This window comes from Phoca vitulina, unplaced genomic scaffold (genome assembly GCF_004348235.1).
Source record: "Phoca vitulina isolate PV1807 unplaced genomic scaffold, GSC_HSeal_1.0 scaffold33, whole genome shotgun sequence".
Taxonomy (NCBI): Eukaryota; Metazoa; Chordata; class Mammalia; order Carnivora; family Phocidae; genus Phoca; species Phoca vitulina.
Genome location: NW_022589736.1, coordinates 7,329,784 through 7,349,992, shown reverse-complemented (window position 1 = coordinate 7,349,992; position 20,209 = coordinate 7,329,784). Strand labels below are relative to the sequence as shown.

The 20,209-nt window shown below is 39.8% G+C and overlaps 1 protein-coding gene across 1 annotated transcript in view; it reads right to left on the bottom strand.

The window, feature by feature from the left end:
- NET1 (neuroepithelial cell transforming 1) overlaps positions 1-15,868 on the bottom strand; it is a 72,818-nt gene extending 56,950 nt beyond the window's left edge. The window contains exon 1 of the mRNA XM_032425937.1: positions 15,741-15,868. Coding sequence (XP_032281828.1) covers positions 15,741-15,868 — 128 coding nt within the window. The remainder of the gene's footprint in view (positions 1-15,740) is intronic.
- Positions 15,869-20,209: the final 4,341 nt, after the last annotated feature.

Genomic DNA, 20,209 nt, shown 5'->3' with positions numbered 1-20,209 from the left:
ATTGACATCTTCACAATATTTGTTCTTCCAATCCATGAGCATGGAACGTTTTTCCATTTCTTTGTGTCTTCCTCAATTTCTTTCATGAGTATTTTATAGTTTTCTGAGTACAGATCCTTTGCCTCTTTGGTTAGATTTATTCCTAGGTATCTTATGGTTTTGGGTGCAATTGTAAATGGGATCGACTCCTTAATTTCTCCTTCTTCTGACTTGTTGTTGGTGTATAGGAATGCCACTGACTTCTGTGCATTGATTTTATATCCTGCCACTTGACTGAATTCCTGTATGAGTTCTAGCAGTTTTGGGGTGGAGTCTTTGGGATTTTCCACATAAAGTATCATATCATCTGCAAAGAGGGAGAGTTTGACTTCTTCTTTGCCAATTTGGATGCCTTTGATTTCTTTTTGTTGTCTGATTGCTGTGGCTAGGACTTCCAATACTATGTTGAATAGCAGTGGTGATAGTGGACATCCCTGCCGCGTTCCTGACCTTAGGGGGAAAGCTCTCAGTTTTTCCCCATTGAGAATGATATTCGCTGTAGGTTTTTCATAGATGGCTTTTATGATATTGAGGTATGTACCCTCTATCCCTATACTCTGAAGAGTTTTGATCAAGAAAGGATGCTGTACTTTGTCAAATGCTTTTTCTGCATCTATTGAGAGGATCATGTGATTCTTGTTTTTTCTTTTGTTAATGTATTGTATCACGTTGATTGATTTGCGGATGTTGAACCAACCTTGCAGCCCAGGGATAAATCCCACTTGGTCGTGGTGAATAATCCTTTTAATGTACTGTTGGATCCTATTGGCTAGTATTTTGGTGAGAATTTTTGCATCCATGTTCATCAGGGATATTGGTCTGTAATTCTCCTTTTTGATGGGGTCTTTGTCTGGTTTTGGGATCAAGGTAATGCTGGCCTCATAAAATGAGTTTGGAAGTTTTCCTTCCATTTCTATTTTTTGGAACAGCTTCAGAAGGATAGGTATTAATTCTTCTTGAAATGTTTGGTAGAATTCCCCTGGGAAGCCATCTGGCCCTGGGCTTTTGTGTTTTGGGAGATTTTTGATGACTGCTTCTATTTCCTTAGTGGTTATAGGTCTGTTCAGGTGTTCTATTTCTTCCTGGTTCAGTTTTGGTAGTTGATACATCTCTAGGAATGCATCCATTACTTCCAGGTTATCTAATTTGTTGGCATAGAGTTGCTCATAATATGTTCTTATAATTGTTTGTATTTCTTTGGTGTTGGTTGTGATTTCTCCTCTTTCATTCATGATTTTGTTGATTTGGGTCATTTCTCTTTTCTTTTTGATAAGTCTGGCCAGGGGCTTATCAATCTTGTTAATTCTTTCAAAGAACCAGCTCCTAGTTTCGTTGATCTGTTCTACTGTTCTTTTGGTTTCTATTTCATTGATTTCTGCTCTGATCTTTATTATTTCTCTTCTCCTGCTGGGTTTGGGCTTTATTTGCTGTTCTTTCTCCAGCTCCTTTAGGTGTAGGGTTAGGTTGTGTACTTGAGACCTTTCTTGTTTCTTGAGAAAGGCTTGTATTGCTATATACTTTCCTCTTAGGACTGCCTTTGCTGTATCCCAAAGATTTTGAATGGTTGTGTTTTCATTTTCATTGGTTTCCATGAATTTTTTTAATTCTTCTTTAATTTCCTGGTTGACCCATTCATTCTTCAGTAGGATGCTCTTTAGCCTCCATGTATTTGAGTTCTTTCTGACTTTCCTCTTGTGATTGAGTTCTAGTTTCAAAGCATTGTGGTCTGAAAATAGGCAGGGGATGATCCCAATCTTCTGGTACCGGTTGAGACCTGATTTATGACCTAGGATGTGATCTATTCTGGAGAATGTTCCATGGGCACTAGAGAAGAATGTGTATTCCGTTGCTTTGGGATGGGATGTTCTGAGTATGTCTGTGAAGTCCATTTGGTCCAGTGTGTCATTTAAAGCCTTTATTTCCTTGTTGATCTTTTGCTTAGATGATCTGTCCATTTCAGTGAGGGGGGCGTTAAAGTCCCCCACTATTATTGTATTGTTGTCGATGTGTTTCTTTGCTTTTGTTATTAATTGCCTTATATAATTGGCTGCTCCCATGTTAGGGGCATAGATATTTACAATTGTTAGATCTTCTTGTTGGATAGACCCTTTAAGTATGATATAGTGTCCTTCCTCATCTCTTATTACAGTCTTTGGTTTAAAATCTAATTTGTCTGATATAAGGATTGCCACCCCAGCTTTCTTTTGGTGTCCATTAGCATGGTAAATGGTTTTCCACCCCCTCACTTTCAATCTGGGGGTGTCTTTGGGTCTAAAATGAGTCTCTTGCAGACAGCATATCGATGGGTCTTGTTTTTTAATCCAATCTGATAGCCCGTGTCTTTTGATTGGGGCATTTAGCCCATTTACATTCAGGGTAACTATTGAAAGATAGGAGTTCAGTGCCATTGTATTGCCTGTAAAGTGACTGTTACTGTATATTGTTTGTGTTCCTTTCTGGTCTATGTTGCTTTTAGGCTCTCTCTTTGCTTAGAGGACCCCTTTCAATATTTGTTGTAGGGCTGGTTTCGTGTTTGCAAATTCCTTTAGTTTTTGTTTGTCCTGGAAGCTTTTTATCTCTCCTTCAATTTTCAATGACAGCCTAGCTGGATATAGTATTCTTGGCTGCATATTTTTCTCATTTAGTGCTCTGAATATGTCCTGCCAGTCCTTTCTGGCCTGCCAGGTCTCTGTGGATAAGTCTGTTGCCAATCTAATGTTTCTACCATTGTAGGTTACATATCTCTTCTCCCGAGCTGCTTTCAGGATTTTCTCTTTGTCTCTGAGACTCGTAAGTTTTACTATTAGATGTCGGGGTGTTGACCTATTTTTATTGATTTTGAGAGGGGTTCTCTGTGCTTCCTGGATTTTGATGCCTGTTTCCTTCCCCAAATTAGGGAAGTTCTCTGCTATAATTTGCTCCATTATACCTTCTGCCCCTCTCTCTCTTTCTTCTTCTTCTGGGATCCCAATTATTCTAATGTTGTTTCGTCTTATGGTATCGTTTATCTCTCGAATTCTGCCCTCGTGATCCAGTAGTTGTTTATCTCTCTTTTTCTCAGCTTCTTTATTTTCCATCATTTGGTCTTCTATCTCACTGATTCTTTCTTCTGCCTCATTTATCCTAGCAGTTAGCGCCCCCATATTTGATTGCACCTCATTAATAGCCTTTTTGATTTCTACTTTGTTCAATTTTAGTTCTTTTACTTCTCCAGAAAGGGTTTCTCTAATAACTTCCATGTTTTTTTCAAGCCCAGCTAGTATCTTTAAAGTGATGATTCTGAACTCTAGATCTGACATCGTACTAATGTCCGTATTGAGTAGGTCCCTGGCAGTCGGTACTACCTCTTGTTCTTTTTGTTGAGGTGATTTTTTCCGTCTTGTCATTTTGTGCAGAGGAGAATAGATTAATGAGAGAACAAAATGCTAGCAGGGTAACAACGTCCCCAGAAAATATACTCTAAACAAATCAGAAAAGACCTGAAGCAGTGGGAAAAGAAAGGGAAAGAGAGAAAAAAGAAAAGGAAAGAAAAAAAAAAAAGAAAAAGATAAAGATAAAAACAAACAAAAGCAGAACAAAACAAAACAAAACAAAAACAGAATGTGATCAAATATGATCAGGCTGGATTATAGATCAGTGCCACACACTAGATTTTGGGTGTATTTTGGTCTGTTAAAAGAAAGTCCCTCCCAAAATTTTAAAGAAAGAAAAACTTATATATGTACAAAAATAAGGGTTGATATGATGAAGGGATGGAATATGACTGTAAAGATGGAAATTATAAAAAATTTTAAAAAAGGATTTGATAAGTTGTTTGAAAAAAGAAAGAAGAGGATTAAAAAAAAAAAAAGAAAGAAAGAAGGGAGAGAATGTGATCAGGCAGGGGAGTAAAAAAAAACCATACACTAGAGATTTAGAGTATATTTTGATCTGTTAGAAGAAACTATCTCAAGATTTTAAAGAGAGAACAACTTATATATATATGCCAAAAATACGGGTAACTACTATGAAGGGATAGAATATGACTTTAAAAATGAAAAATAAAAATTTTTTTTTTTTTTAAAAAGGGATTGATAAGATGTTGGTTGAAAAAGGGAAAAAGAAAAATTCAAAAAAAAAGAAAAAGGAAAAAAGAAAAAAAGACAGTTAAAAAAAATAATTAACTTTGAAAGACTAAAGAATCATGGTAAAAAAGCCGTGAATTCTATGTGCAGTGTTCCCCTAGCGCTGGAGTTCTGCCGTTCTCATTGATCGATAAACTTGGTCTTGGCTGGCTGTTCTTGCTGATCTTCTGGGGGAGGGGCCTGTTGCCGTGGTTCCCAAATGTCTTTGCCGGAGGCAAAATTGCCCCGCCCTTGCCGGTCGGGGCTAAGTAATCTGCTCGGGTTTGCTCTCCGGAGCTTTTGTTCCCTGCAAGCTCTCCGTACAGCTTTGGAGGCGGAGAGTGAAAATGGTGGCCTCCCAGTCTCCGCCCCGGCGGAGCCGAGAACTCGGGGTCCCGCTCCTCAGCGAGCCCCCAGAGAAAAGCCGTCAGTCACTCCCGTCTCCCCGGTCTCCGGCCGCACTCCGCGCTCACCCGGCCTGTGACCGCGCCTTTCTATCTGGCACCCGACCCCAGGTGGAGTCTCCAAACCCAGCAGATCCCCGCGGTGCACTCCCGCACCTCTCCTCCCGGGGGAAGAAGGTGAGTCTCCCCGGATCTGCCGCTTGTTGGGTCCCTGCTGGAGGAGCTGTGGCCCGACTGTGCCGCGGATCACGGTTTATAGCAACCCCGAGCTGAGAGCCCATGCCTGGGCTCCGTCTCTGCAGCCGGCTTCCCTGCTCCGATACCTGGGAGCTCTGCCGCACTCAGGCACCCCCGGTCTTTCTGTGACCCCGAGGGTCCTGAGACCACACTGTCCCGCGAGGGTTCCACCCCCCACTTCGCCACCAGAGTGACGTCCCTCAGCGGAGCAGACTTCTAAAAGTTCCGATTTTGTGCTCTGCAGCTCTATCACTTGCCAGAAGCGGCCGACGGAGGCCCCTCCCCCGCCGTCTATCCTCCCGAATATCGCCTCGGATTCACTTCTCCGCACGTCCTACCTTCCAGAAAGTGGTCGCTTTTCTGTTCAGAGAGTTGTTGCTCTTCTTTTCTTTGATCTTCTGTTGAGTTTGTAGGTGTTCAGAATGGTTTGATCCCTATCCAGCTGAATTCCTGAGAGGAGACGAAATCCAGGTCTCCTACTCCTCCGCCATCTTGCTCCGCCTCCACAAATTAATAATTTTTAATAAACATAATCCACATCAACAAAAGCTCTTTGGTGTCCTCAATAATTTTAAAGAGTGTACAGAAGTTGTGACACCACAAAAACGAGAATTGCTGCCCTAGAAAAAGCCTGTACAGGTGCGGAAAGAAAATGTACACCAAAATAACCTTATATGATATACCAAATAAACTCCATCTGAATTATGGAAAAAGACTTAAAACTATTATCGTTAATAATATTTCACTGTATAAAAGTATCATAACGTATTTAATTTCCTTCCAGTTTTCACCCAACCTTTTTACTATATAAAAGTGTTGTAACATATTTTCTTGCACATACACCCAAATAGACTTGTATGATTACTTTCTTAAGATATAAATTCCTATACTTATAGTGCTCAGTTTAAATACATGCACTATTAAAATTTTGTTTTATCTGCCAAATTTCTTCTACAACATCCATGTAATGGGGGTACCAGAGGACAGCAAGGAACAGAAAAAATATTTGAAGAAATAATGCCTGAAAACTTCTCAAATTTACTGAAAAACAATAGCCTACATGTCCAGAAAGCCCAGTGAACTACAAGGAAGGTAAGTTCAAAGAGATCCACAGACATATCATAATAAAAATGGTCAAACACAGGATAAAATCTTAAAAGGAGCAAGAGAAAAAATGATTTGCTACTTACAAGGTAATCCCAACAAGATGATTGGCTGACCTATCAGCAGAAACAACAGAAACCAGAAAGCAGTGGGATGTCATATTCAAAGTGCTCAAAGAAAAAGACTATCAATAAAGAATTCTATATAAAGCAAAACTATCTTTCAAATATGAAGGTGAACTAAAGACATTATCAGATATACAAAAACTGAGAAATTTTGCTGTTTGTAGACCTGACTCACATACTAAAGGAAATATTCAGGCTAAAACAAGGGAGTCTACATGGTAATTTGAATCTACCCAAAAAGACAAAGAGCACCAATAAGATCAGTTTAAATGAGAAAAAAAAAATCCATAAAGAAATTAAAATGCCATAAATTAGAAAACATTCACTTAATGCAAAAGAAAATAAAGGACAAACAGAGAAACTAAGGTCACATATAAAACAAAAAGTAAAATAGCAGGCATAAATCAAACTATATCAATAGTTAACATTAAATGTTGAGTGGAGTAAATCACACAATCAAAAAATAGATTGTTAACTTGGATTTTAAAAAAAAGAAACATAATCCAACTATGTATCATTGACCCTTGAACAATGTGGGGTTAGGAGGACGTCATGACCCCTCATCCATGAGGTCAAAAATCCATGTTTAACTTTTGATTCCGGCAAAACTTAATTACTAATAGCCTTCTGTTGACCAGAAGCCTTAACTATAACATAAATAGTAGATTAGCACATATTATGTATGTTACATGTATTATATACTGCATTCTTACTATAAAGCAAGCTAGAGAAAAGAAAATGTTATTAAGAAAATCATAAGGAAGGGGCGCCTGGGTGGCTCAGATGGTTAAGCATCTGCCTTCGGCTCAGGTCATGATCCCAGGGTCCTGGGATCGAGCCCCACATCGGGCTCCCGGCTCAGCAGGGAGCCTGCTTCTCCTTCTCCCTCTGCCTCTCTCCCTGCTCATGCTTTCTCTCTCTGTATCCCTGTGTCTCAAATGAATAAATAAAATCTTAAAAAAAAAAAAAAAAAAGAAAACCATAAGGAAAAGAAAATATATTCACAGTACTGTAAAAAATTCATGTATTAAGTGGACCCATGCAGCTCAAACCCACATTGTTCAAGGGTCAACTGTGCCATCTACAGGAGACATACTTCAGCTTCAAAGATACAAATAGCTTGAAAATAAAAAGGCAGAAAAAGATATCATGCAAACAGCAAACCACAAGAAAGCTAGACTTGCTATATTAGTATCAGACAAAATAGACTTTGAAACAAAAAAGAATGACCAGAGATAAGGGGGGCATTTTATAATGATAAAAGGCTCAACCCACCACAGAAGCATAACAAGAATATGTGTATCTAATAACAAAATAAAATACAGGAAGCAAAAACTGACAGAAATGAAGGGAAAAACAGACAATTCAACAACAGCTTCAATACCTCATCTTCAATAATGGTAGAATAACTAGATGATCAACAATCAAATACAAGACTTGAACAACCCTATAAACCAACTAGATCTAGCAGCCATCTATAGACACTACACCCAAAAGAATATACATTCTTTTCAAATCCACATGAAGCATTCTCCTTGAGAGACTATATTCTAGGGCATAGAAGAAAATTTAATATATTTAAAAGGATATACATTTAATATATCTAAAAGGATATAAATACAAAATACGTTCTCAACCACAGTCGAATGAAATTGGAAATCAACAACAAGAAAAAAATTGGGAAAGTAACAAGTATGTGGAAATTAAACAATGCACTCCTAAATAATCAATGGGTCAAAGAAGAAAGCAAAGGGAAATCACAAAATAATTTGAGATTAGTGATAATGAAGACACAAAATATCAAAACTTGTAGGATGCAACTAAAGTAGTGCTTGAGGGGAAATTTATAACTATAAATATATTAAAAAGATTTCAAATAAATAATTTTCCATCTTAAGACAATGGATAAAGAAGGACAAACTAAACCTAACGCAAGCAAAAGGACAGAAATAATAAAGGTTAAAGTAGAAATTAATGAAACAGAGAATAAAGAAACAGTAGAGAAAAATCAATGAAAACAAAAGCTGGTCCTTTGGAAAGATCAACAAAATGGACAAATCTCTAGGCAGATAGATCAAAATAAAAAGAAAGACTCAAATTTCTAGAAACAGAAATAAAAGAGAGGGCATTACTACTTACCTTATAAAAATAAAAAGGATTATAAAAGAATACTATGAATAATTGTATGCCGCCAAATTAATTTAGATGAAATGAGCAAATTCCTAAAAGACACAAACTACTGAAACTGACTTAAGAAGTAGATCTTTAACAAGGGAAGAGACTAAATTAGCAATCAAAAAACTATCCACAAAGAAAAGCCCAGGTACAGATGGCTTTACCCCTGAATCCTAACAAACATTTAAAGAACTAATACCAACTCTTCACTAACTCTTCCAAAAAAACGGAAGAGTACGGAACACCATCCAACTCATGAGACCGGTATTACCTTGATAATCAATACCAGACAAAGACACTGGAAGAATACTACAGACCAATCTCTTGTGAATGTAGATGGAAAAAATCCTCAATAAAATATGAGCAAACTGAATCCAACAGTATAAAAGTTATACACCATGACCAGATAAGGTTTATACCAGGAACGTAAAGTTGTTACAACACCTAAAAATTAATGTAATAAATTAATTTTATCAATAAAATTTTAAAAAGACCAAAATTGGGGTGGGGGGGGGGGAGAGAAGCATTTGACAAACTCCAACATCCTCTCAAGATAAAAATCACTCAAAAAACTAGGACTAGAAGGGAACTTCTCAGTCTGATAAAGGGCATCTACAAAACCCCACAGCTAGGGCGCCTGGGTGGCTCAGTTGGTTAAGCGACTGCCTTCGGCTCAGGTCATGATCCTGGAGTCCCGGGATCGAGTCCCGCATCGGGCTTCCTGCTCAGCAGGGAGTCTGCTTCTCCCTCTGACCCTCCTCCCTCTCATATGCTCTCTCTCTCTCTCATTCTCGCTCTCTCAAATAAATAAATAAAATCTTTAAAAAAAAAAAAATTTACAAAACCCCACAGCTAACAGCATAGTAAAAGTGAAAGACTGAATGTTTTTGCCCTAAGATCAGGAACTAGATAAGGATTTCCAGTCTTGAGGATTTTATTCAACAGTGAACTGGAGGTTCTAGTGAAGGCAATTAGGGAAGATTAAGAATTAATTAAGATAAAGAATTTCCAGGTTGGAAAAGAAGAAATATAATTATTTTTACTCATTGATGACATAACGTTGTATGTAGAAAATCCGAAAGAATTCACCAAAAAAACCCTATCACTTATTAGAATAAATGAGTTCAGCAACAGTGCTGGATACAAAAATCAACTGTATTTTTATACACCTGAAATTACGAAATTATAAATGAAGTTAAGAAATAAATTCCATTTGCATTAGCATCCAAAAGAAAAAAAACATTTAGGAATAAATTAAGCAAATAGTACAAAAGTTATACTCTGAAAACTACAAAACTACAAAATACTGCTGAAAGAATTAAAGATCAAAATAGTTAGAAAAACACTCCCTGTTCATAGATTGGAACACTTAACATTGCTAAAATGGCAATACCCCCCACAACTGGTCTATAGATTCAGTGTAATCCCAATCAGAATCCCAGCTGACTTCTTTGTAAAGCTGACAAGCTGATATTAAACTTCACATGGAGTTGCAAGAGACCCAGAATAGCCAAAACAGTCATGAAAAAGGAAGAAGAGAGTAGGACTTGTATGTCTTGATTTCAAAACTTACTATAAAGTAATGACAATCAATAAGGTGTGGTGCTGGCATAAGGATATACATACAGATGAAGGGAATAAAATTAAAAGTCCAAAAATAAACTAAGATACCTATGGTCAACTGGTTTTTGACAAGGTGCCAAGCCCATTTGATGGGGAAAGAACAGGTTTTTCAACAAATGGTGCTGGGACAACTGGATAGCCACAGGAAAAAGAAACAGTACCCGTATTTCACATCATATCTAAAAATTAGCTCACATGGATCAAAGACCTATATAAAAGAGCTTAAACTGGAAAATTTAGGGATTAGCCTTTACAACCTTGAATTTGGCAAAGGATTCTTAGATGTGACACCAAAAGAAAAAGCAACAAATATAATAGATAAATTGGACTTCATCGAAATTAAAAACTTTTGTTCTTCAAGGGACATCAGTTAACTAAAAAGACAACTCACATAATAAGAGAAAATATTTGCAAATCATATATCTGATAAAGGATTTGAGTCTAGAATGAAGAACTCTTATAACTCAATAATGAAAAAAGGACAAATAACCCAATTTAAAAAATGGGCAAAGGATGGTTCACCAAAAATGGCCACATGATTCCATTCATATGAAATGTCCATAACAAGGGAAATACATAGAGACAGAAAGTAAATTAGAGCTGGGGATAAAGGGGGGGGGTTAGGGAGGGGGGATGATAACTGAAGGGCATGGGGTTTCTTTTCAAGATTAAAAGAAAATGTTCTAAAATTAACTGTGGTGATGGTTGCATATACCTGACTACATAGAAAAACACTGTACACTTTAAATGGGTAAAATTGTATGGTATGTGAACCCTGTTTTAAAAAAGCCAATCATACTTTGTTGTTTTTCAAATTCGTGTATAGTGAGTTTATCTACAGAAAGTTTTATATTTACATAGATTTATACAACAGTCTTTCTCCTTACGATTTCTGGATTTGATGTCAGCTTAGTTGTTTCTTGCTCCACTATTAATTGATATTACCCCGTCATATTTTATGTATTTTTGTAGATGTCTTACATCCTTTCTGGAAAATGGAATATAGATCAGTTACTTCACTCCCTGGTTTGCCTCCAAGGTTCTTCTAACTTCATTTCTATCCTCATGCTGCCTGTGTTACCACCCTTTCCTCAGCGGACCTCATTTCCACCTTCAAACACAAAAAATGGAAGCCTCAAATTCCTTCTCACAACCTACCCCATTCCCCAAAACTTACCTAAAGGTATACCATCCATAGCTCTTAGCCAGGCTAAATTCTCTACACTTAATTTGAATTCCATCCTTTTCTGCCTTCTTGGCTGCTTGCTTAATCATCCCTTCTCTCCTGTCTCTTCAACTCCCTCTACCTATCTCCCAAGCATATCAAGTTTATCCCGTCTGCCCCACAAAATTGTGTTGCCTCCCTCCATTATTTCTTGCCTTCCTGGTGCAGTGAAACTTCTTCAAAGTACAATTCACACTCAATATTTCTTGTTTTCCAATCTCATTGCCAGCTCTCAGATTCAAACACTCATCATTTTTCATCCAAGATACTTCAGACTGACTTCCCACCAAGTCATTGTATATATTTGGGATTTTAAATTTGGTATCCATAGTTGGACTGCAAGGGACCACAAATCTGAAATTTTACGTATATCAGCACTTTTTTGGGAATAGTTTTTATAAGACTTAAGGAGTGTTATGACCCCAAATGTTACTTTTTTTTTTTTAAGATTTTATTTATTTGAGAGAGAAAGCGAGAGAGAGAGCACAAGAGGGGGTAGAGTCAGAGGGAGAAGTAGACTCCCCGCCGAGCAGGGAGCCGGATGTGGGAGCTCGATCCTGGGACTCCGGGATCACGACCTGAGCCGAAGGCAGTCGCTTAACCAACTGAGCCACCCAGGCGCCCCTTACCTATTTTTTTCAATGAAGGCAGAATGACCTTTTATTTTATTTTTTTAAGATTTTATTTATTTATTTGACAGAGTTAGTGAGAGCAGGAACACAAGCGGGGGTGTAGGAGAGGGAGAAGCAGGCTTCCTCAATCCCAGAACCCTGGGATCATGACCTGAGCCGAAGGCAGACACTTAAGGACTGAGCCACCCAGGCGCCCCAGAATGACCTTTTAAAATGCAAATATTATCATGTTATTGGCTTGTCTTTCAGTATCTCCCCATCACCTTGAAGATAAAACCCAAACTCTCTGGGTGCCTGGGTGGCTCTGTTGGTTAAGAGACTGCCTTCAGCTCAGGTCATGATCCCAGGGTACTGGGATGGAGCCCCGCATTGGGCTCCCTACTCCTCGAGGAGCCTGCTTCTCCCTCTCCCTCTGCCTGCCACTCCCCCTGCTTGTGCTCTCTCTCTCTAATAAATAAATTTAAAAAACTTAAAAAAAAAACCCCAAAACACCCAAACTCTCACGGCATACAAGGGCTCCTTCAAGATGTGGCTCTTACCTCTTTAGCATAATCTTTCATCACTATCCCTAAGTCCTCCCCCCTACACAATTAGCATCCAGTCACAGGTATGATACCTAGAACTCATGCTCATTTGCCTCAGGGCCTTTTAGCATGCTTCTCCCCCATATAAAATCACCCATTTACACCTCTCTAAACTGGTCCTCCAAGACTCAGGGATTTCAAAAGGAAATCATTTTCTGTTCTTTTTATAAGTGTTCCTTTTATTTGCATCTATGGCATCCTGTGTATATTTCTACAGTAAATTTTATCACAATTATAATTATTAATTTATCTTTTTTCCCTATAAAATCATAAATTCTTTTAGAGTAAGGATAGTATTTTCCATCTCCTATTTCTAGTGTCTTACATATTTCCTAATAAATCATACCTCATTCTCTTCACAAACCCTGCAAACATTCTAAATTCAGTATTTTAACTAGTCTATGATTGCCAGATTTAATGGTCTTTTTATTTCTTATCTAACTTAAACTTTCTAGTCCTTCCTTATCAGTAACATTTGATATAGTCTACTATATCCTCTTTCTTGAAATCCTCTCATTTGCCCTCCTAGATGTTGTTCTTATTTGATTTTCTTACCTCACCAGCTGCTCCCTCTGAGTATCCTCTTTACCCTGACCTTTAAATGTTGGGAGTGCCTCAGGAGTTAGTCTTCAAACTCTTCTTTATTTATACTCACTATCTAGATGACTTCCCAGTTCCATGATTTCAAGTCTATATGCTCACAACTCTCAAATTTATATCTGGTTACACAGGTGGGTTCGCTTTCTGAAATTTAACTGAGCTAAACTTTTATGATTTGTGCACTCTTTCATTCAAGTTTTATAGTTCAGTAAGAGGTTAAAAAAAGAGAAAAAAAAGCAAAAAAGAGGGTAATGACGAGAATAATGTATAGAATTGCTGAATCACCATATTGTACACCTGAAACTAATAAAACACTCTATGTTGTATACTTCAATTGAAAAAAAAAGAAAAAGAAAAAAAAATTGTGATGAACTCTTTAATAAGAGTCTCATAACCTACCCCAAAGCAAACTTTTCCCATAGTCTTCCTTCTGAGAAGAGTATAATCCATCCTTCTGGTGCTCAGGCCAAAAACCTCAGTGATCCTTCCACTTTTTCTCTTAACTCCAGTTAATCCATCTGCAAATTCTGTCAGCTCTATTTTCAAACACATCCCAAATATGAATATTTTCCACATCTCCCACTCTGATATGATGTCTCAACTGCAAGACCCTCCCTAATTGGTCTCTGCTTATAACAGTCACAGTGGTCCTTGTAAATATAGGTCACATCATTTCCTCTTGCTTCCCAACTAATTTAAATTTAAAGTCATTTCAATGGTCTCCCAGGTACTGCATCATCTGCCCCAGCCATCTCTCTGACCTCATCATCCTCTGCGCTTCTTCCCTTTGTTTCACTCCACTCGGCTTGGCTTCTTTGCAGTTCCTTAAACACACCAAATGAGATTCTACTTTAAGGCCTTTGCACTTGCTGCCCCTCTCTCCAAATATTCACATGGCTTAGTTCCTTAATTTCTTCAGATCTCAAATGTCATCATTAGAGAGGCTTTTCCTTCTGCTCTTTTAAAAACAGCAACACTGGGCGCCTGGGTGGCTCAGTGTTAAGCGTCTGCCTTCGGCTCAGGTCATGGTCCCAGGGTCCTGGGATCGAGCCCCGCATTGGGCTCCCTGCTTAGCGGGAAGCCTGCTTCTCCTCCTCCCACTCCCCCTGCTTGTATTCCCTCTCTTGCTGTCTCTCTCTCTCTCTCTCTCTGTCAAATAAAAAAATCTTAAAAAACAAAAAAAACCCCAGCAACACTACCCTTTCCTTATGACTATCCATGCCTTAATTCTCTTCACAGCACGACCGCCTGATATTATATATATTTGATTATTGTCTTTCTCCCCCATCAGAATTTAAGATTCATGAGAACAGGGACTTCATCTATTTTATTCACCAGAATTCCCAGTATCTACAACAATGTCTGGAAGGTGCTCAACAGTACTACGGAATGAATGTAGAATGAATTTAACACTGCCTCTGTTTGGTATTTCTGAAATTCTATTTTCCTTAGCCAGTCTTTCCATCTCTCAGTCTGAGTTGACTTCTCTCTGCTCTTTCACTACCTCTTAAATAGAAGCTGGAATCAGTACAAAGATTTTACAAAGGTATATTAAGACAAGGAGTACCCTAAACTTCAAAATAATAAAAATCAGTTTCTAATGAAAAAAAAACCCTAGATTTCTGCAGAGTAACTTAACAACGGGTTTATAAATGCCTTCCTGGTAAGTAAGGTGTCCTGGCTCTCAAAAGGGATCAGCACATCCAGCTATAACTGGAATATGTAAGGGACTGTAGTTTGCCCAAAGCAATATGTGAAATGGACCATAGGGACTTCTGAAATGATGAGCAGATGTGCAATTCTAACAGGTAAAAACCAACAAATAACAGTTAACTTATGTCGAGAGCTCTCTGTGTAGGTACTATGTACACCCGGTACATGCATACATCATCTTACTAAATTTCACCATTTCTAGGAAGGGGGTACTATTATCGTCCCCATGGTACAGATGAGAACATAGCCTTAGAGATGAAAGGTCCGACACGCAGTCATTGGACCCTACCACCTCCAACAGTGTGATGGGAAAGCGAAGTTCTCAGTACTTCTTTACAGCGCTCCTCTTCCAGACACAGCCTTCTGAAACCCTCCAGTGCCCACCCTTTCCAGACACACGAGACAGAATGTGAAATGTGTTAACAGTGAAAAAGTCAGCGGCCATCCTCTGCCATCTCTTCACCCGGGAGGCTGGAACCGGGAGCTGCGCTCGGTTCACCAACGTGGCCAGTTCTCGAAAACAAGAATTCTGGCGTCCCGCAAGACATTTCACGTGAACGCTCGCTTTCAGGCTAAAAGTTTCGTGCCTGTTACAAGTCGTCCGGCTCCAGTGACGAAGGCTCTTCCCGGCGCCCGCACGCTACAGGCCAGTTTCAGTCTCCCGGTTCGCATTTAGGACCCGCTCCCGCGGCAGCCCTGGCCCCGCAGCGGGTGAAGAACCCACCCACCACCGCCGTCCGCCTGCGCCGCCCCCCACCCCTGCCGCCTGGGGGAGGCGGGAGCAGGAGGGGCGGGAGCAGCCTGCGCCCCCGCCAGAGGAGGGAGAGGAAGAAGTGCAGGAAGAGAAGGAGCAGGAGGAGGGGGAGCAACCCGCGCCCCGCCTGAGAAGGGCCCGGAGGAGGAGGGTCAGCAGTCCGCGCCCTCGGCTAAGGCGAGGAGGAGGACGTGGAGGAGGAAGAGGGTAGGCAGCCCGCGCCCCCACCTGAAGAACAGGAGGAGGAGGAGGATGAAGAGGTGAGTAAAGAGCGCGCGCCCCTGCCTGAGGAAGATCTGGAGGAGGAGGAGGGAGGTGAGCAGCTCGCACCTCCCCGCGTCCCTCCCCTCTCTCCCCCCTTCCCCGTCCGGCCTCGGACCGGACGCCCGGGTCCCCACGTCGCTGCCGCCCCCCGCGCTTACCGGCCGTCCAGCTCAGGCCTGGGGGTGTCGGCCGAAGGTCCCCCGGCGCCGCCCGCGTTGAGCCCGGAGGCCCGGCGGCTTCGCCTCCGCGGCCGGGGCTGCTTCTGGGCCGCCAGCTCGGGCTCCATGGCGCGGAGGGGGGGTGGGGGTGGGGCGGTGGCCGGGTGCCCGGGAGACCCGCTGGGACGGGCACCGCGCCCGACCACTTCTGTCCGGAGAGCAGTTCCTGTCAGGAGGGCGCCGCCACCGCCGCCGCCATCTTCCGGGGTTTGAAAATGGCGGCCGTGCGGCGGCCAGCCAATCGGGAGACAGCAGGCGGTTGCTCGGAAACGTGAAGTCCCGCCCCTTTGGCGCTGAAGTAGAGGTTGGAAAGGCAGAATGGTGGAGGGTGACAGCCCTGCACATTAGTGGACGGCCTTGGATTTAGTTCAGACTCCATTTCTAAATCCCCAAGGCCTGATTCCTACTTCACCGTTCATTAGGACTTTCGCCACAGGCCAGGGCGAATTGGAAACATGAGGTCTTTCTTAGTATTGGGGGAGAAGAGGGATTGAAAGTGAGGACCTAAACTAAGATTTGGTGGTTGGCCACATACACGCTAAATTATTCATGTGAGATAAATCCCCAGTTACAACAGGTAATGGAAATGTGTTCTCGGGCCGTCTCTAGGAAACCACTAAAATCTGATCGTGAGTCGTCCTAGGGAGACAGAGCCCCTCATTAGCAAAACGGAGTGAAGGTGCCTTCATCCTCTAAGTCTATGAAAGCGGCAAAAAGCACATCATCAAGTAAAGGACCTTCTCAAACAAAAAAGACGATCGTTAAATAGCACATTCTTTGATTTTTAATATTGTCTTTTATGTGTCAAAGGCTTAACAAATAGCTTCTCCTTTGACGCTGCAATTACATTTCCGGAGAAATCTATCCTAAGGAATAGAATTGTATATACCCCGAGGGGTGGCAGAATGTGCCACCCCGGAATATGGCATGAGGGTTATTTTGAGCTCTAGGCACTTGAAAAACACCAGTCGCAAAAAGGGCATTCTGATCTCCCCTTTTCTTCTTGAAAGCTGGGGATAAAACTTCCATGTTGAAAGCTGCACTCCCTGTACCATGAAGAAAGAAACATTCTTATCAACAGAGATTGGGGGGTTAGGAGGAAGCCCAAGGAGAGAGAATTCTGTAGAAACAGCACTTGTTAAAGTAACTTTTACCTTCCTTTGGTCTCCTCATATATTTCAGCTACTTTTTCCCCAATTGCCTCTTTTCATCTGACCTAGGATAAAAGCACTAAGGTTTTGCCAATTCTTTGGGTCTTCATTTTCCTATTGGGGCTCCTGTGTACATGTGAAAATGTATTTGCTTTTCCCCTGTTAATCTATATTCTGTCATTTTAACTCTCATCCCCACCCGGACACCCTGAGAGGGTAGAAGTGAAATTTTGTTTTCCCTACAACATCAAGATATTAATGGCACTGATGTTATAATATCAGAAGTAAAGACAGTCTAAATAAAAAATGGTAGGGAAATGGTTAATTATAGTTGATCCACTGGAAAGAATATTTTCAGCCAATAAAAATTAACTATGAAGTGTATATTAGGATAAGTACTGTAATTTTGAAATAAAAACATGGAATATAGAAGTATATTCAGTATATTCTGAGTTATGAATTGTAAGAGATTTAACAGAGGAAGAAGATGCAATCAATATTAAAATATCTCTAAGTAGTCAGACTATGAGTATTGAATTTTTTTTTACTTTCTTGTATTTCATAATTTTTTACATCATGAGATGCTGAACTTGAATTACATTTATAACACAGGAAAAATTCTTGTGTTATAAGAATCATGTTGAGATATTCTACCTTATCCTATCCTCCACCAAAAATTAAAGAAGAAAGTATTGCTTTGCAGCAGTTAGAGTAAAAGGGTACAGAAATGCTGTCTAAGGAGCTTTTTTTTTTTTAAGTTTATTTATTTAAGTAATCTCTATACCCAATGGGGGGCTTGAACTCGACCCTGAGATCAAGAGTCACATGCTCCTCCCACTGAGCCAGCCAGGAACCCCTAAGGAGCTGGTTTCCACCCAAACACAGATTTACAAATGTTATCTTGGGGGGGGGGGGTCCTCTCTCAAAGATTATTTCAACAACTAGTAGACTGATACAAATTAGTACACAAATCAATAATTCTAAAACCCATTCTCTTACATTTCTAAATAGATCAAACTCTCTTTTTGTAAAACTACTCACCAAGTGATATAGATCATGCTTGTTTCAGCAACCAGTAAGGTCATACAGTATGTGCTGTATGTAAGTGGGGTTATAGAGGGAAAATGCTGGGAATGCAGTTTCTTTTATTCTGCCAATTCCAACAGTCTGCCTGACCCCTCTGCACGACGGATACTTCAGTTCTTTCCCCAAGCCCTCAGATGCATGTTTTGCAGAAAAATCAGAATGAGAAGAATGTCTTAAAGATACCAAAGCTGTGCTTTCTTAAACTGCCAATGGGAAGGTTACTCTGATGGTAAACATATTTGATGAAGAAAACGTCCAATCATCTATCTGACCAGCAGAAGACTATTTATAGGCACAACAGGGCAGACTATTTGAAATCAGGTTTGTTGTTTCTTAAAATCTATCATGTGTGTTTGTGTGTAGGGGAAGGGAAAGTTGTTCATTTTTTTTTTTTTTTGCCTCTATCTATCATCTATTTATGATCTTGGTTTGCTTTTAAATATTTCAAGGAGAAAAACAGTAAAATTAGAAACTGGAATGTCAGCTGGGGGGTTTAAAAAGAATGGAACTTGGGAAGAAAAATGTGTGGCCAGGAGAAGCACAATTAATTGGAAGTAGTTTGAGGCAAATTGCTTTTATGCTTAGACCATCTTGGGAGGAGGCCATTGAAGTTTCAAAGTACCGAATTATGTTAGTCGTGGGGGAGGAGGGAGGAGAGGGAGGAAGGTAGGGATGTGGGCACCGTGGGGGTGGGAATGACAATGGAAAGTGATTCTGGCTGTGGCCGCCAGGGCTGCCAACAGAGAATTAGCAAAGATAACCTCAGAAATGTCAGAATATCAGTCAGAATTATTTCTCAGAGCTGAAGAATTTTTGTTGAACAGGAATTTCTTGCTTAGAAGGTTTCTTTTTTCTCAATCACTTAGCCAGTGAGTTAACTGGCCTATATTAAAAAAATACTTAAGAGAGGAACTTTGTAAAGATAGGGAATCCTAACCATACACACCACACTTTTATACTTGCAAGTTTTTTTTCACTCTCTTTCAAGACCTAAGGACCGCCACCCCATGTGTCAGTGAGGGTTTTACCAGAGAAATAGAGCTAGTAATAAATAAATTTTTATTAATGTCTATATTTATATAAAAATGGAGAATTATATAGAGGAGAGATTTATTTATATTTTTATATGTATATGAGGTAATGAAGTAGTATATTGCATATTTACATGGAGATGTATTTCATGGAATGGTTTATGTGATTGTGGGCACTCCAAAATCTGATGTCAGTAGGGCAGACTGGAAGGCTGGCAACTCGGGTAGGAGCTGAAGGCTCTGCTGCTGCTTTGCTCCTAAGGCCTTTCAACTGATTAGATGAGGCCCACCCACATTATCAAGGGTAATGTTTACTTAAAGTCAACTGATGGTCAGTGTTAACTGTATCTACAAAATGCCTTCTCAGCAACACCTAGATTAGCGCTTGGTTGAATAACTGAACAGCATGGGCTAGCCAAGTTGATACACGAAACTAACCATCACAACAGAAGACTTATCCAGACTTGAAATTCCAATTATTATTATTATTATTTTTTTAATTTTTTTATTGTTATGTTAATCCCCATACATTACATCATTAGTTTTAGATATAGTGTTCCATGATTCATTGTTTGTGCATAACACCCAGTGCTCCTCCAGACTTGAAATTCCAATTATTATTAGTTTAGGGAACTTTATTCCTTTAGGATTTAGTCTTTCAAGGAAGAAAGGAATTACTAAAAAAAATTATTAATACTAAGATGCATTTCTTAAGTTATATTGCAGAAGAGATTTTTCTAATTTTGTTCTAATTCCTTTGCAAATCTACGTTAATCATAGCTCTAAGTGAGGTTGAGAATTTAAAAAAAAAAAATAATGAAACATACTGAATGTGTCGGTGGACCAGAAATGAGATACTCAAATCATCTGATTTCCCCTTATCTTGTTTCAAACTAAAAATAATCAGGGGCCAATGGGAGAAATTTGACATAGCAACAAAATAAACATGATTATGATTTTATAAAACAGAACTGGCTTACTCTTTGTCTTTATTATATGGAACCACCAAAACCCTAAAAGTTCAGGGGATTATTGGCAGATAGAGACAGATAGGATTGACTTTATGAAGATCAAATTCTGTGGCAAGTAGAACTCATAAATTCAGGAGAAAACTGCTGGAGAACACACGATTAAAGGAGCT